At 44.9% G+C, this 16,835-nt stretch overlaps 1 protein-coding gene across 6 annotated transcripts in view; it reads left to right on the top strand.

Moving 5' to 3' along the window:
- Window positions 1-16,835, top strand: part of LOC139750252 (uncharacterized) — a 398,093-nt gene that overhangs the window by 198,656 nt on the left and 182,602 nt on the right. Inside the window, exon 1 of one of the 6 annotated variants that reach the window (XM_071664784.1) lies at window positions 16,258-16,483. The exons of the other annotated variants lie outside the window; for them this stretch is intronic. Within the exon in view, the coding sequence (XP_071520885.1) occupies window positions 16,358-16,483 (126 nt within the window). The 5' untranslated portion in view covers window positions 16,258-16,357. Of the gene's footprint in view, window positions 1-16,257; window positions 16,484-16,835 lie in introns of those variants that run through there. 6 annotated transcript variants of the gene reach the window in all.

The following is a 16,835-nucleotide window of genomic DNA, read 5'->3' as shown; positions in this document are numbered from 1 at the left end:
TGTAATGATAGTGTTAGGATAGACACTCCCTCCATCACTTTACAATGTACGTCCAAAAATAATCCTTTTTTTTTTTCTCTGCGTTTACAGATCAACTGCGATTTATAGTCACGACCCAGCAGGGGAGTCGTGGGGTTTTACTCTGTGCCTTGTCACTTGTAATTACCCGTGTTATTGATGGCGGGAGTGAGGGAGGACAAGAGCTTACCGACCTCAAGGCCGCCGTGCGTAGCGTGAGGCCTGAGGGTGGCTGGCTGCTCAGGAGTCGTGTGTACCAGCTAGTGTGGGCCTGTCTCGCCTCCTCAAGCCCCGCTCTCATGCAGAGAGCCGCGTAGTTTGAGCCCTCTCTCTCTCTCTCTCTCTCTCTCTCTCTCTCTCTCTCTCTCTCTCTCTCTCTCTCTCTCTCTCTCTCTCTCTCTCCTGCATAGACCCGTGCAGTGTGGGCCTGTTTCACACCGCTTCCCCTCCTCCGCCCTACACTGTTTCTTGCTGTTTAATTATTTCGCTTTTGTTAAAGCTGCCTCGATGCGGCGTCCGAGCGAGACCTTGCAACTTCCCCGTTTTCTTTGGCATCGCAACGACGCCGTCGCTTGTCTCCTGCGGTAAATTATATTTGTTTACTGGTTTTGCTGCCGGGGTGGGAGGGGAGGGGGGGGTCGGGGAGGTATTGTATGTTGGTTTACATTTTGGGTAATGAAGGACGTGGGAGCTGAAAACGACGCTCATGTACTTGTTAATGAAATGAGCAAGTCCAGGTGTCAGGAAGGTTGTGAATGTGTATTGTTGTCAATGCAGATGTAGTTTTACGTGAAGTGGTGGTGGGGGGGGGGGGGTTGCAGGTGTGACTGTAGGGGGAGGAAGATGATGTATGTGCGTGAGTAGGTGGGTATGACTCGATGGTAGTATGGAAGTGTGGGTGTAGGGGAGAGACAGGTGCAGCTGTAACTGTGGGTGCTATTAGAGACGAGAGTTTATTAGTTGTGTGTCGGATGGGAAGGTGGAGGTGTGAGGGGGTTTTAGGGAGGGTGCGGGTGTGTGTTTGTGTGATTATAGGAGAAGGTGCAGGTGTATGTGTGTGGTTTCAGGGAGGGAGCAGGTGTGTATGATTTTACGAGGAGATGTAAGTCAGCCTGCATTATGGACATCTGAGAGGAGAGTGTGAATGGAAAACACACACTGATCTCATGTCGTCAGCCACGTACTCTGGAGTGGAGGCTGAGATCTGGTAAGAAAGACGTTGAAATGGTCCATCTTGCAGAGTCTTATTTACTGAAGAGCATCATCATTAAAGAATTTATCCGTCAGTTATGTGAAGGTATTTCTTAGTCTTCACCTTAACAACGTCTGACGATAATTTATTACTAATGTCCTGTGATTTTACAGCGCCAGATCTGTTCTTGTCTAACATCTCTTGTCTTCATAACTTCGAAATCAGTACTTCGGGGTCTTTATCCAGAGTCAAGCAGTCATGATGTACGTTGCTGAAATTTATATGGTATTTTTTGAAAACTTTTATCAAACCTCCTCGAAGTGTTGATATATATTTTTTTTAGAGGATATCTGTTATATATCATTTTTTTTTTCAATTTGGTATATTCTTGTGCGACGGATTAAGCTTTGTTACAGTTCTTTGTATTTGTTTTTAGAGTTTCTACGTCTTTGATCGTGTCTGGTGACGGGAACTGAACAGCGTAGTTTAGAATAGGATCTGACGAGGGCATTATAACTATTGTGCCTTTTGCTTTATATTCTCATATCTCCAGGTGTGAAGGCTAACACTGTTTATCACATGCAGCCAGCCTTTGCGTTGCGTTATTTGAGATCATTACCGATTATTTATCCGAAGACTTTTTCCTCTTGTATTTTTGATAATGATTTACCAACACGGTATATTCATGTCTGACATCTGTGTCGCCAAAAAACTCATGACTTTGCGAAGAATGAAATCCATTTTTGCCTTGTCTCCGACCACCGCATCATCTGAAGTTAATTTGAATTTTAAGTAAGTAATCTTCCCGTATTTAGGTTTGATTTTCTAATTTCATGTTATTTGCTGATTTTTCTTCGTTGTTACCGGTAGTGACTTCAGTACGTAAGTCAAGGACGAAGGCAATAAAAAATATGGGTCTTAGGCCCAAGCCTTGTGGTACCCCAAGTCAGCGCAGTGAATGAGTTGGATGTGCGTCCCCTCCTTCGTAAAGATGTACCACCTTAGTGTCCATATATATATATATATATATATATATATATATATATATATATATATATATATATATATATATATATATATATATATATGAATATTATATTTATCTTATATTACAAATATATTTATCGTATATCATATATATTATATTTATCTTATATCTTATATATTGCAAAACACTCTGTTAAATTCGTTATATCATATTTGTCACCAATATGTTTATCTTGTATATATTACTATGATTATCATATATCATTTATGCTACTAATATAATTATCATATATGATATATATTGGTAGTATATTTATCACATATTACGTATGTTACTATTTTATTCATTTTATATATATTGCTAAAGAACTCCGTTATATTAATTAGAAAATAATATTTCATACGAAACCCATTTTGATATTCACTTATTTGTTTGACACGTAAATATTTAACATTGTCATAGTTTCTGACATGATGCCTTGACCCGAACTGACACTGACGGTTCGATAGGTCAGCTCTCTCTCTCTCTCTCTCTCTCTCTCTCTCTCTCTCTCTCTCTCTCTCTCTCTCTCTCTCTCTCTCTCTCTCCCCATTCGCGATCATCCAAACCTCTCTGGAATGTTCTGCTTCCTTGAAGTGAGTGGTCTCCTAGCACCGTATTGAACGTAAATATTGTAACGTTTTGACCTGTTTCTTGCGGTGTTCTGGGAGAGCGGGACCAGCAAAGTCAATCTGATTTGATTTTTGTGAATGTTCCAAGTCACTTCATAACTTTGGATGTTACGCGTCTTAATCTTTCGTTCTCTATCCCAGAATATATATATATATATATATATATATATATATATATATATATATATATATATATATATATATATATATATATATTTTTTTTTTTTTTTTTTTTTTATACTTTGTCGCTGTCTCCCGCGTTTGCGAGGTAGCGCAAGGAAACAGACGAAAGAAATGGCCCAACCCCCCCCATACACATGTACATACACACGTCCACACACACAAATATACATACCTACACAGCTTTCCATGGTTTACCCCGGACGCTTCACATGCCTTGATTCAATCCACTGACAGCACGTCAACCCCTGTATACCACATCGCTCCAATTCACTCTATTCCTTGCCCTCCTTTCACCCTCCTGCATGTTCAGGCCCCGATCACACAAAATCTTTTTCACTCCATCTTTCCACCTCCAATTTGGTCTCCCTCTTCTCCTCGTTCCCTCCACCTCCGACACATATATCCTCTTGGTCAATCTTTCCTCACTCATTCTCTCCATGTGCCCAAACCATTTTAAAACACCCTCTTCTGCTCTCTCAACCACGCTCTTTTTATTTCCACACATCTCTCTTACCCTTACGTTACTTACTCGATCAAACCACCTCACACCACACATTGTCCTCAAACATCTCATTTCCAGCACATCCATCCTCCTGCGCACAACTCTATCCATAGCCCACGCCTCGCAACCATACAACATTGTTGGAACTACTATTCCTTCAAACATACCCATTTTTGCTTTCCGGGATAATGTTCTCGACTTCCACACATTTTTCAAGGCTCCCAAAATTTTCGCCCCCTCCCCCACCCTATGATCCACTTCCGCTTCCATGGTTCCATCCGCTGACAGATCCACTCCCAGATATCTAAAACACTTCACTTCCTCCAGTTTTTCACCATTCAAACTCACCTCCCAATTGACTTGACCCTCAACCCTACTGTACCTAATAACCTTGCTCTTATTCACATTTACTCTTAACTTTCTTCTTCCACACACTTTACCAAACTCCGTCACCAGCTTCTGCAGTTTCTCACATGAATCCGCCACCAGCGCTGTATCATCAGCGAACAACAACTGACTCACTTCCCAAGCTCTCTCATCCCCAACAGACTTCATACTTGCCCCTCTTTCCAAGACTCTTGCATTTACCTCCCTAACAACCCCATCCATAAACAAATTAAACAACCATGGAGACATCACACACCCCTGCCGCAAACCTACATTCACTGAGAACCAATCACTTTCCTCTCTTCCTACACGTACACATGCCTTACATCCTCGATAAAAACTTTTCACTGCTTCTAACAACTTGCCTCCCACACCATATATTCTTAATACCTTCCACAGAGCATCTCTATCAACTCTATCATATGCCTTCTCCAGATCCATAAATGCTACATACAAATCCATTTGCTTTTCTAAGTATTTCTCACATACATTCTTCAAAGCAAACACCTGATCCACACATCCTCTACCACTTCTGAAACCACACTGCTCTTCCCCAATCTGATGCTCTGTACATGCCTTCACCCTCTCAATCAATACCCTCCCATATAATTTACCAGGAATACTCAACAAACTTATACCTCTGTAATTTGAGCACTCACTCTTATCCCCTTTGCCTCTGTACAATGGCACTATGCACGCATTCCGCCAATCCTCAGGCACCTCACCATGAGTCATACATACATTAAATAACCTTACCAACCAGTCAACAATACAGTCACCCCCTTTTTTAATAAATTCCACAGCAATACCATCCAAACCTGCTGCCTTGCCGGCTTTCATCTTCCGCAAAGCTTTTACTACCTCTTCTCTGTTTACCAAATCATTTTCCCTAACCCTCTCACTTTGCACACCACCTCGACCCAAACACCCTATATCTGCCACTCTGTCATCAGACACATTCAACAAACCTTCAAAATACTCATTCCATCTCCTTCTCACATCACCACTACTTGTTATCACCTCCCCATTTGCGCCCTTCACTGAAGTTCCCATTTGCTCCCTTGTCTTACGCACCCTATTTACCTCCTTCCAGAACATCTTTTTATTCTCCCTAAAATTTACTGATAGTCTCTCACCCCAACTCTCATTTGCCCTTTTTTTCACCTCTTGCACCTTTCTCTTGACCTCCTGTCTCTTTCTTTTATACTTCTCCCACTCAATTGCATTTTTTCCCTGCAAAAATCGTCCAAATGCCTCTCTCTTCTCTTTCACTAATACTCTTACTTCTTCATCCCACCACTCACTACCCTTTCTAAACAGCCCACCTCCCACTCTTCTCATGCCACAAGCATCTTTTGCGCAATCCATCACTGATTCCCTAAATACATCCCATTCCTCCCCCACTCCCCTTACTTCCATTGTTCTCACCTTTTTCCATTCTGTACATAGTCTCTCCTGATACTTCTTCACACAGGTCTCCTTCCCAAGCTCACTTACTCTCACCACCTTCTTCACCCCAACATTCACTCTTCTTTTCTGAAAACCCATACTAATCTTCACCTTAGCCTCCACAAGATAATGATCAGACATCCCTCCAGTTGCACCTCTCAGCACATTGACATCCAAAAGTCTCTCTTTCGCACGCCTGTCAATTAACACGTAATCCAATAATGCTCTCTGGCCATCTCTCCTACTTACATAAGTATACTTATGTATATACTTATATATATATATATATATATATATCCTTCTCTTTTCTTTCATACTATTCGCCATTTCCCGCATTAGCGAGGTAGCGTTAAGAACAGAGGACTGGGCTTTTGAGGGAATATCCTCACCAGGCCCCTTCTCTGTTCCCTCTTTTGGAAAGTTAAAAAAAAGAAAAACGATAGGAGAGGATTTCCAGACCCCCGTTCCCTCCCCTTTTAGTCGCCTACGACACACATGGAATACGTGGGAAGTATTTTTTCTCCCCTATCCCCAGGGATAATGTATATATATATATATATATATATATATATATATATATATATATATATATATATATATATATATATTTTTTTTTTTTTTTTTGTGGTACATTTAGAAAAATTTTCGAGAGTTGAAGCCTGGATGGAAATACTTGTTTGACAAGGAAACCAGTTTTAGATTATTGTTTTCTAAGAAGCCATTAGCCTTAGATTGCCGGCCAGAAGTATCGTTGATGTGTCTCACTTTATATATATATATATATATATATATATATATATATGTGTGTGTGTGTGTGTGTGTGTGTGTGTGTATGTGTGAGTGGATGGGCCATCCTTTGTCTGTTTCCTGGCGCTACCTCGCTGAGGCAGGAAATAGCGATTAAGTATAATGATGACAGTAGGAAAAAGATTATGTATATATATATATATATATATATATATATATATATATATATATATATATATATATATATATATGTATATATGTATATATATATATATATATATATATATATATTTTTTTTTTTTTTCATACTATTCGCCATTTCCCGCGATAGCGAGGTAGCGTTAAGAACAGAGGACTTGGCCTTTGAGGGAATACCCTCACCTGGCCCCCTTCTCTGTTCCTTCTTTTGGAAAATTAAAATAAAAAAATGAGAGGGGAGGATTTCCAGACCCCCGCTCCCTTCCCTTTTAGTCGCCTTCTACGACACGCAGGGAATACGTGGGAAGTATTCTTTCTCCCCTATCCCCAGGGATATATATATATATATATATATATATATATATATATATATATATATATATATATATATATATATATATTATCCCTGGGGATAGGGGAGAAAGAATACTTCCCACGTATTCCCTGCGTGTCGTAGAAGGCGACTAAAAGGGAAGGGAGCGGGGGGCTGGAAATCCTCCCCTCTCGTTTTTTTTTAATTTTCCAAAAGAAGGAACAGAGAAGGGGGCCAGGTGAGGATATTCCCTCCAAGGTCCAGTCTTCTGTTCTTAAACGCTACCTCGCTAATGCGGGAAATGGCGAATAGTTTGAAAGAAAAAAGAAAGAATATATATATATATATATATATATATATATATATATATATATATATATATATATATATATATATATATATATATATATATATAAAATGGAATTCTTTAAGATTATTGTAAAGCTTGTAAGAAATATTGTCTTCAAATATGATTTTCTTCATACAGTCTCCCTGTGTGATGTTGTATTGACTTCCTGAAGACTGTGGATTGTCATGTCTATAATATATCCTGTATATATTCTCTTTCCCACGCCTCCTCATTATGATCTTTACAATGTCCTTGGTCACCCGGCCTTATATATTTATTTCCCATTTCTCATTATCTTTCCGGGAATTTATGAATCTATACTTTTTTTTTGTCTCCCTCTAAAAGTTTTTTTTTTTTTTTTCATGTTTAAAGTTGCGTCTCATCTCTTTAACTGTACCTCTCTTTATAATCTTGATCCGGTTTACGTTGCTGCTTCTCTTCCCCCCACACGAACGTATTCTATAACGAAGTTAGCCAGATTAGAATTGGTCAATATCCTCATCACGTCGTTATCTTTACAGTCAAGACGAATGATTACACTCGGGTCATTGTCTTCTGATTACCGATGGCCGTATTGTACACCCAAGTACACAAAAGCGAACTGGTACTCTTATTCCTGTGGAGGAGTGAGGGGAAATCACGAACATTACAACTGCCTTGTGGTAGGTCACGGATCACCGGCTTTTAAAAAGGCGATCTTTTATTAAATGGACGGGTCTGTTTCGCCTCATGGTCACCTGTTGGGAAATGTCAGTTACTTCTATTCTTTCTTTTTTTTTTAAGAAGTTCTGGCGGTTTCTGTGTTTCCTTGTTTTAACGTGAGGTGTTATTTTCTCGCCATTGTGCCGTGGTTCCGTGTACTGCTCTAGGTATTATTTCGCTTGTCTTATATATTGATTCGACATGTAACGTGTGTGTGTGTGTGTGTGTGTGTGTGTGTGTGTGTGTGTGTGGTTGAAGGGGAAGTTGCAGGTGTAGGTTGTAGGGATTGTTGCAGGTGTATGTGGTTACAGGGAAAGTTGCAGGTGTATGTGGTTGTAAGGGAAGTTCCAGATGTATGTGATTGCAGAAGAAGGAGCAGGTATGTGTGTGTTTTATTGTAGGGGGAGATGCAGGTGTGAGTACCATATGGTGTTGTGTGCAAAGGTCCAGATGTGGTTGCAAGAAAAGGTAGTACTTACATACGTGTGGTTCTGGGTGTAGAGTGGGTGTATTGATGTTGTTATGATGTATGGATGCTTGTGTCGTATGCAGGTGTGGATGTGATGGTTGGACACAGGTGTGGTGACTTTGCATGAGTATACCATGCAGGCGTTGGAGTAGGGGAGACTGTGTACATAGACACGTCAGATATGTGTAGATGTAGATATGTGTAGATACAGATGGAGATGTATGGGTGGCGTTTTGTAGGTATGGGTGTTGGAGAAGGAGGTGATGTCGGATGGAGGTGTTGTAGGGAGGGAAGAAGTGTTCGTGAGTGCCGAGTGCTGCTGTTGTGTGTTGAGTGAGGAGTAGTATGTTTTAGCTTTGGTTTGTCGTACTGTATGTCGCAGTTCACCTCACCATCCCTTGCCTCACCAGTGGGGGTTTCCAGTTTACGTGGGTTTCCCTCCCTTCTGTTCATTCACCCTCGGGGTTCGTCTTGTGTGTGGAGGTGCTTGTCTCTCTATCTTGTGTATGATAATTTCCTCATTAAGTCTGACGGGGAGTTTAAATTTTGGTATTAATGATGCTTATTTGTCCTTTGTTTTGTTGTTCTTCATGTGTTTGTTAATGTTTAGAAGGAGAGCTCCCCAGGCCAGAGGGCTGCCTGGCCTCCTGATGATCCACTCACTGTACCCCACGCTGTCGTCTGGACCCCTGAGTGTGACTGTACATCATTTTGGTATGAAAACTCGACCTTTGACCTAACCCTAACGGCGGTGAGGCCAGAGGTCACGCCGTCATACCCAAAGGTAGCGCCGTCGTGCTCAGGGGACGTACCGTCGTGCTCAAGGGTCGTACCGTCGTGCTCAAAGGGTCGCATCGTCGTACTCGTGTCTTACCGTTGTGCTCGAGACCGTCGTGCCGTTCTCAGAGGGCCGTACCGTCACGTACTGAGGAGCGTGCGGTCGTGCTGGGGAGGTTCACATACCGGGCGTAGCATTGGGTTACTGCAGGTGTCGGGGCGTCCGCGGAGGCGGCAGGATACCACGGGTTTGAGGGTTATAAGCAGGTTGTTAAGGGAAGTTTGTGTCACCGGGTACCAGGCAAGTGGAGCCGCTTGAATTTACATTTGGGTCGCAAGTTATGTAAAGCCAAGAGGAAAGTGTGTGTGTGTGTGTGTGTGTGTAGTAAAGGTCGTGAGTGCTGGCGACGGGACCCAGGCATCACCACACCAGTGAGTGACTGGCGACCGAACTCAATCCAGTAGCCATTGTGCCTGCCTGGCGATGCAACGGATGTGCTCCTTTGGAAAAAGACAGAATAAAAGAATATCATGTGACCTGACGACCATCATCGACCTCATCTCACCAGGTGTGTAGACTGACGTCATTAGCTGCACATGTGGTGGCGGTGGTGGTGGTAGGTTTTACCCACCCAGGGTCGAGGCGGTTCGGTTCGGTACGGTTCGGTTCGAACTCGATTCGGTCTCGAAGCCGAAGCGGGTTCGGGTAAGATAGTCTCACGTTTACAACAGCAATGTCAAAAACAATTTGAGTGGTAGTCCCCGCGAGAGGCTTTAAGAATAAGCAAAATTAATGGTCGTCTTCATGAAATCGAAAATAACAACATTAAAAAGAAGTTGATATGAGCATTGAAGCAACTCGGGGGCTGTGTGTACGAGCTGGAGTGAACGAATAATCCCTCACCTCCCAGACTTAATCACCGATCAATGAGCCGTGAAAGGTAGAGGCATCAGTGTGAGCGACGAAGCCGATATGTAATGCGCAGTTCTCACGAGAGACATATTAATCAGCTGTTGCAACACTGGGGAGGGAGGAGATGATCAGATGACGCGGCGGTTATTTCAGTGAGCTTCTGACCAAGTGTCGTGGGATAACAGAATGAGAGGAGTCTGCGTACGTAGGAGAAACATCTCGTCGTCGTATTAGGGTAACTGATGTAGGGGGCTGGCGGTCTGGTGCGTAGGAGAAGGTGTGGGAGGAAGAGGGCGTGGCTGAGGCCAGGACGGGTGGTTGGGTCTGTGTGTGACGAGTGAGGGATGGTGGGGTCTGTGTGTGACCAGTGAGGGATAGTGGGGTCTGTGTGAGACCTGAGAGGGATGGTGGGGTCTGAGTGTGGCCAATGAGGGTTGGTGGGGTCTGAGTGTGGCCAGGGAGGGATGGTAGGGGTCTGAATTTAAAGAGTGAGGGGTGATAGGGTTTGAATGTGACCAGTGAGGGTTGCTGGGGTCTGAGCGTGACCAGTGGGAATGGGAACTGAATGCAGGACCAGAAAAGTTCGTTTCGCTGAAGATCGACACATCAGTGTTCCGTGAAGTATTGACAGGTAACACCGACTTCACGTTTTTCTCAGGTGTGTGTGTGTGTGTGTGTGTGTGTGTGTGTGTGTGTGTGTGTGTGTGTCATCATCTCTCCTGGGAGATTGTGGTTTCGTCTGGAGCCACATTCTGGTCTTTGGAAACGCTTGAGCAGTGTTACCACCGTCATGACTTCAACACCCGAGTGTTGACATTATCTGATGTCTACATTGTCATGCACCGTGGGGATAGTAGACGACTTATAGATATTATTCAAGAATAATAAACAGATGTAGAAACTTATGGTTAAATCTTGATATATCAAGATAAGATCTTACTTATATGAGTGACAAACACTCATACAACTGACACTGGTCATGAAGAACTACACAGCTCAGTAACTAACAGTAATTAGATATCTAATGGCTGGCTCGCAAAATTGTGCTGACATAGACATCATCACTGAGGCTATGTGTGAGGGGCAAGAGCCGAGCAGCCAGCCTATTCTGGCTGACCCCACGTGTAGACTGAAGGTATGGCCTGCGGCTCCTTCGTTTATACTGCTAGTAAAGGGTAGGTAGGATGGGATGTGTGAGGACCAGGGAGCAAGGATGTAAATGACGGATGGGAAGGAGAGAGGGAGCGGAAGAGGACCAGACGAACGGTGTACGAGTGTTCGTTGGCAATGGGTCTGGAGGAATGGGAGGTTTTGTATGGGCCGACCACAGAGGTCAGAGTTAAGTGGGAGGTCACGTTAAATCGACCCAAGGGCCTGGCAGTTCGTCGTGTCTGGAGGAGAGAGAGAGAGAGAGAGAGAGAGAGAGAGAGAGAGAGAGAGAGAGAGAGAGAGAGAGAGAGAGAGAGAGAGAGAGAGAGTGGGGGAGGGCAGGAATATAGATATGGGAAGGTCAAAGCCTTCCCCTTAGGTGGTCATAACAACATGTGGTTATTATTCTCACACTTGGGGAAGGGTGGTGACCTCTGTCACCCCGGGTTAGTAGACTGGTCCTCGGGGGGTGTAATTACTGTCCCGCTAAAGATGGTTCATTGCTCTCTGACTGAGAGAGTTGAATGCCCTCCACCCAGGGATGGCATGGTTAAGTGCTATGGATTGATAACAAGACAACTGAGATTTTAAGGTTGTATCTGCTATATATATGTGCGTGTGTGGACGTGTATGGATATACATGTGTATGTGGGTAGGTTAGGCCATTCTTTCGTCTGTTTCCTTGCGCTACCTCGCTAACGCGGGAGACAGCGACAAAGTATAATAAAATTAAAATGTAAATCTACTTTTTTGCATCTAATCGGTTAACCTTGCCGTATAAAAGCCTAGGTAATGTATATGATGAAGTCTACAGAACGAACCAACTTTTGTGACTTTCTTTGTACACTGGGAGTCTTGACAATGACCCTTTGTGACCTCTGTAATCCTTTTTTTTTGTTTTGCGCTACCGCCCACGGGATGAGTATGTGGTGTGCACAAGAACAGACGCTGCGGAGACAGCGGCACAGATCACCAGATCATTGTGGGTTGGCTGGACGTGAGGTGGGTGGCTGCCCCAGCACTCAGGATGGTAAACAATACACAGGAAAACGAGGGATCTCAGTCTGTTCAGGGTCGAGTTGTAGGTGAACGAAGTTTTAAGGGTCCTCACGCCTCTGCTTGATCGATTCATTAATGTGATGATGTATATGTAGTATATTTTTTGTTTGGCCTCGTGAATGTTTTTTTTTCTGTTTCGTCCGGGTGTTAGATGTTGATGGACAGAGCAAGTAGCAAGTCCTGGCCAGTCTTCTTGACGCCTTCCGCATACTAACTGCTTCGTCGAGTCGGCAATACAAGTTAACTTTTGAGCTATATTTCTTAGTATTTTACGAGGCTGTTCTACAACAAGTTGTGCGATACTTTTACCGCAAAGATGGATCGATAGCTCCTGTCAGTTTTTTTTTCAAGGACGCGGGAGTGTTTTATTGCACTGAGAACATACCACAGGACTCCTGTCTGTCCAGGAGATATTGGACCCACGAGCCACACAGGGCACACTACTCCTGGAACGCGGCCAGGCCAGGTCTAGGAGCGAGTGTGGCTGTCGATGCACGGCATCTCCTGAAGGACAAAGACCCGCCAGTGTGTACCGAAGGAAGGAGCGTCTCTCGCCAGCCCAGGACCCAGTAGGGTGGGTACAAGGTCATCACAGATACTTAATCTTATGCTTAGTGTCTGACGGGAGGTTGTTGACCCTCTCAAGGTCAGCTATTTGTGGCGTCAGGTCCCATACTGCCTGCCGTCATCCAGACCCAGGTCCCATGCTGTCTACCGTCATCCAGACCCAGGTCCCATGCTGCCTGCCGTCATCCAGACCCAGGTCCCATGCTGTCTACCGTCATCCAGACCCAGGTCCCATGCTGCCTACCGTCATCCAGACCCGGGTCCCATGCTGTCTACCGTCATCCAGACCCGGGTCCCATGCTGTCTACCGTCATCCAGACCCAGGTCCCATGCTGTCTACCGTCATCCAGACCCAGGTCCCATGCTGCCTGCCGTCATCCAGACCCAGGTCCCATACTGCCTGCCGTCATCCAGACCCAGGTCCCATGCTGCCTGCCGTCATCCAGACCCGGGTCCCATGTTGTCTACCGTCATCCAGACCCTGATCCCATGCTGCCCGCCGTCATCCAGACCCATGTCCCATACTGCCTGCCGTCATCCAGACCCAGGTCCCATGTTGTCTACCGTCATCCAGACCCAGGTCCCATGCTGTCTACCGTCATCCAGACCCAGGTCCCAAGCTGTCTACCGTCATCCAGATCCAGGTCCCATGCTGCCTGCCGTCATCCAGACCCAGGTCCCATGCTGCCTACCGTCATCCAGACCCAGGTCCCATGCTGTCTACCGTCATCCAGACCCGGGTCCCATGCTGCCTGCCGTCATCCAGACCCAGTTCCATGCTGCCTACCGTCATCCAGATCCAGGTCCCATGCTGCCTACCGTCATCCAGACCCAGGTCCCATGCTGCCTGCCGTCATCCAGACCCAGGTCCCATGTTGTCTACCGTCATCCAGACCCAGGTCCCATGCTGCCTACCGTCATCCAGACCCAGGTCCCATGCTGCCTACCGTCATCCAGACCCAGGTCCCATGCTGTCTACCGTCATCCAGACCCAGGTCCCATGCTGTCTACCGTCATCCAGACCCAGGTCCCATGCTGTCTACCGTCATCCAGACCCAGGTCCCAAGCTGTCTACCGTCATCCAGACCCAGGTCCCATGCTGTCTACCGTCATCCAGACCCAGGTCCCATGCTGTCTACCGTCATCCAGACCCAGGTCCCATGCTGTCTACCGTCATCCAGACCCAGGTCCCATGTTGCCTACCGTCATCCAGACCCGGGTCCCATGCTGTCTACCGTCATCCAGACCCAGGTCCCATGCTGTCTACCGTCATCCAGACCCAGGTCCCATGTTGCCTACCACCACCCTTACCACCATGAAGAATGACTACAACAACGAGGGTTTCACTCAAGCTGTTAACCTTCCGATAGCGTCATCATAATCTCGCTTCAGTTGTGTCGTCAGGTATGTTTGAGTTAATGGACCTAAGTACACAGGTTATGGTCAGGGTTGGTAGGCCTGTACCGGGTAAGAAGAACGTCCCTTAATTTCAAGACTTTGGTGAACGAAGATGACTTATTTTTCCCAAGATGAACTTCAGTGAATGTCTGTCTCATTGTACCATGAGAAGACTTCCGTGTGTGTCGGGCACGAGTTAGCGTTGTGTGTGTGTGTGTGTGTATCCCCCACACATGTCCAGATTCCAAGCAGGCCGCCTCCTCTAGTTCGCCTTGGGGGTCGTCCACCAAAAGCACGTGATCCGGTAACCTCGCCACTGCATTTGGATATCTGAGGAAGTGTCGTCAGCGTGATTTCCACGGGCGTGCGTCCTGACGAGGTGGTTTGGGATATGGGCCAGACTAGCGATCGGCAATCTCCTCTCCCCCCTTGTGACGAAAGATGGAATTCGTCAAAATTTCCAGAAAATGGACCACCGTCACTTGCTCCATCCCCAACCTTGGCTGTGGCTTGGGGAGGAGGAGGTCAAGTTGCCGTGTACCCTCCGCGGTGAGACCTGTCTGGTGACACCATTAAAGGTACTAAGGTGTCGTGTAGAATTACCAGTAGTTCTTCTTTGTGGTCAGATCAGAGGGATAAGCTCGGCTCATGCGACGCGAGACGACACTCTCCCAGTCATGATACCATACTTTACAGGCTCACCAGAGCTTAGCTTTATAAAGCACTACTCTCTATTACCCTACAATGCGTCTCAAGATCAGTTCAACTTTAAAACCTGCTGGGGATTTGGCGAGTCCTTGGGAAGGGATATTACCCCGAGGTCAGAGGAAGCCATTATGTGTGTGTGTGTGTGGTTATGTGTGTGTGTGTGTGTGTGTGTGTGTGTGTGTGTGTGTGTGTGTGTGTGTGTGTGTGTGTTCATCGGGAGGATGATACAAACACGTTATGGATGTAGGGTTTCCTGGAGGGGATGTGAGTCGGTTGTTAGCGCGGCAATCTAGGGGAGTTGTAAGCAGGGTCGTGGTACCATCCTGAAGGAGGTGTGAGGGGCAGGCAGGGTCTGTCTGGTGCTGGGGCAGCCTTGATGATGATGATGATGTGCTAGGCTGTGAAGTGTTAGTGCTGACAGGACCTGGTAGTGAAGTAAACCAGGTCACGGACTAGGGACAGACTGAAGGTGGAGTGTGGCAGACTGAGTTGTGTGTTGCTGGGGCAACCTGAAGGTGGAGTAAGGTTGTAGAGGTAGGTGATTAAAAACCATGTATAGTGGCAGAGTAAGCCAAGGTCTTGGATGCTCAAGCTGGCCAAAAAAATCTCTGGCAGGACCACCACCCATCTCATTTGCTACGAACAGTACAAAGCTTTGGGCTCATGTTTACACCAGACTACTGCCAAAGCGGGAAGTGAGTAACGAAGCGAAACGTTTAGCCTGAAAACTACACACATGCTCCTCCCACGCCTTCCACCACAGCTTCCTCTTCTTGTCGTCTGTTGATTAACATAACAGTGTGGCTGTAGTTCTGTGTACCTCAAACTTGGTGTAAAATTACATGATATAATGGTGGACAGTCTTTGGTATTTCTTTAGTTTCCTTTAGCCGTTTTTTTTAACCAATTTTTGCAACTTACCATGATTATTATGTATCCATTTTGTTCTATTATTATCGAGATACGAACAAAATTATCACCAGAGATGTACAAAGATTAAGCTTCGGCTAAGATGAAGAGGACGTCCCGCGTAATCCAGCGTGTCCTGCGTGGAGAAGAGCTGTTTCTCCTGTCTCTTCGTTCCACTGATGTTCCTGGCCTATAAATCTAAATCCGAACGTGGCAGTCTTCTGTACTTTTTTTCTGTGGGTTTTACATGTGAGTATGAATGGGTTTATTATTTGGTTGTTGAACAAGAGGCTCGAACAAGACATTTTTTTGTTAAGATTCTAACTTAAGTTCTGTCCTCACAAGATCTTCAGTTCCTTGAAAACTGCAACTGGTTTTCGTCGAAAAAAGTCAGTAAGTCAATAAGTGTAAGTAAATGATTACAGGTTGTATTGTCTATATCCTTTGGTCAAAATAATTCAAAGGAATACTGTTTAGTGTAATTAGAGCCATTTGAATACATCCATAAAGCAAAAATTATTTTTTTTAAAAGAAGTTTTAAATTTACCGCTCAGTTAGCCAGCGCCACCTACATACTGAAACTGGGTGATGATGTCACGCCCCCCCCCACTCCATGTTGGTATTCGCATGTGTGTTGTGTTGTGTTGCGTTTGGTTACGGTGTTAATTTCAATAATGTTTACTTTTCCCTGACCTCTGAGTTAGGGCCAAATGTCGTGTGAGACCGTGTGTTACTCCCTGCAGAAGACGTGGACGTGCTCCATGGATTACCTCCAGTACAACGTTCGTAAACATTGCACTGGTAGAGGACCCGCCTTGGATACACGATTATTTACAGTAAGTAGTTTTGGCGGTGGATAGAATTAGGCCGGTCCATTCAGAACTGGTTTCGATATCATAACCCTTTCGGACATCCAACGAATATTGATAGGTTGGTTTGAAATTGTTTTGCCGATAGATTTTTTTTTTTTTTTGACGGATTCTGACCATTTCAAACGCAAATTACTACTGTTGGTGATTTTGCCCACCCAAAAAACCCTGGTTCCCCCTGGGAGTCCTCCATTACCGTTGGATAAACGGGAGGATAGCTCAAAAATAAGTGAATTCTGGTAGAATTGAAGGTCAGAAACGTACAAAATACATCAAAAATCATCGGGGAAAAAATATCAACTTCCCGAAAGTGGATGAT

This window comes from Panulirus ornatus, chromosome 9, assembly GCF_036320965.1.
Source record: "Panulirus ornatus isolate Po-2019 chromosome 9, ASM3632096v1, whole genome shotgun sequence".
In the NCBI taxonomy this organism is placed as follows: domain Eukaryota; kingdom Metazoa; phylum Arthropoda; class Malacostraca; order Decapoda; family Palinuridae; genus Panulirus; species Panulirus ornatus.
This window is presented reverse-complemented; position numbering and strand designations above follow the sequence as displayed.